Genomic DNA, 1,131 nt, shown 5'->3' on the forward strand with positions numbered 1-1,131 from the left:
GAATAATTTTTATTTAAAAGAATAGAAAAATAACTTGTTTTTTATTTTTACATATTTATTTTTACATATTTTTACATATGGAAAGAATGAAGAAGACATTATTAATAAAAGAATTTTATTACATTTTTTATACATTGCATTAATTACATTTTTCGTTGCTGTTGTGCTCATAACAAAAAATTGTAATAAATAAGATTAGAACAATTAAAGGCAGAAGTATTAAATGAGATATTAAATATTACAGTCGTGGGATGAACTTAAAATGTGTATTGTACACATTGTACGATCGCACGATCTATTCGTTTATATTATATATATAGAATACAGTAGATGGGAAAATATAGGCATATACTAGATGAGTGTGCAAATTTACATAATGGAAGATATAACGCGAATATAAAACAACGACGACAGTTACATTAAACTGCACAAGGTGCAAAAAGATATTTACATATCTACTTTTCGACAAATAATAAAGCAAATAAAGAAATCAACTGATGGATGTAACCAGAAAGATCAAACAATATCTTTCGGTTTGTCATCTTGCATTGTTTTACGGGGTAGAATAGCAACCAGAAGTGCAGACACTGTAAAGTAATTAAAAATGGTGAAAAAACATTTTTATAATGAATGGGACACTTTAAATAAAACTACGGAACAAATAGAAAACTGAATGGGAAGAAATGTATTTTCTTAACAACACAATTATTTCATCTTATTATTCTGTGCATAAAAGTATTGAGGTACGATTGTCAAAAAGTTAATAGTTTATGAGATATTTCTTATTTCATCTCAAAATGTGTCAGAATAAAGTGTGAAATATTTTGTAATTTATTTATTGACTTTTTTACATAAATCCCTATCTTAATATTTTATATGCAAAATAATTAAAGAAACTATTATATATATTATACAGGGTGTCCAGCCCCACTCTTACAATCTCCCATAGGAAGGTAGATGGGATCGAAATAAACATAAAAGTCCTTTACCGTTTAGCGATATCCGTAATAATAATCGAGATATTAAAGTTTGAAATTGTACTAATGAGAGCGCCCCTATAGAAAGAATAGAAACGGCTCCGGTCGCTCGAGGTATAGCCAGGCCCACTTTGACAAACGATGGATGCGGCGG

At 28.7% G+C, this 1,131-nt stretch overlaps 1 protein-coding gene across 1 annotated transcript in view; it reads right to left on the minus strand.

The window, feature by feature from the left end:
• Positions 1-252: 252 nt before the first annotated feature.
• Positions 253-1,131, minus strand: part of LOC108731731 (synaptic vesicle glycoprotein 2B) — a 21,057-nt gene continuing 20,178 nt past the window's right edge. The window contains exon 10 of the mRNA XM_018462220.1: positions 253-587. Within this exon, the coding sequence (XP_018317722.1) occupies positions 517-587 (71 nt within the window). The 3' untranslated portion in view covers positions 253-516. The remainder of the gene's footprint in view (positions 588-1,131) is intronic.

Source organism: Mycetomoellerius zeteki, unplaced genomic scaffold, assembly GCF_001594055.1.
Source record: "Mycetomoellerius zeteki isolate Tzet28-1 unplaced genomic scaffold, Tzet1.0 scaffold1013, whole genome shotgun sequence".
Taxonomy (NCBI): domain Eukaryota; kingdom Metazoa; phylum Arthropoda; class Insecta; order Hymenoptera; family Formicidae; genus Mycetomoellerius; species Mycetomoellerius zeteki.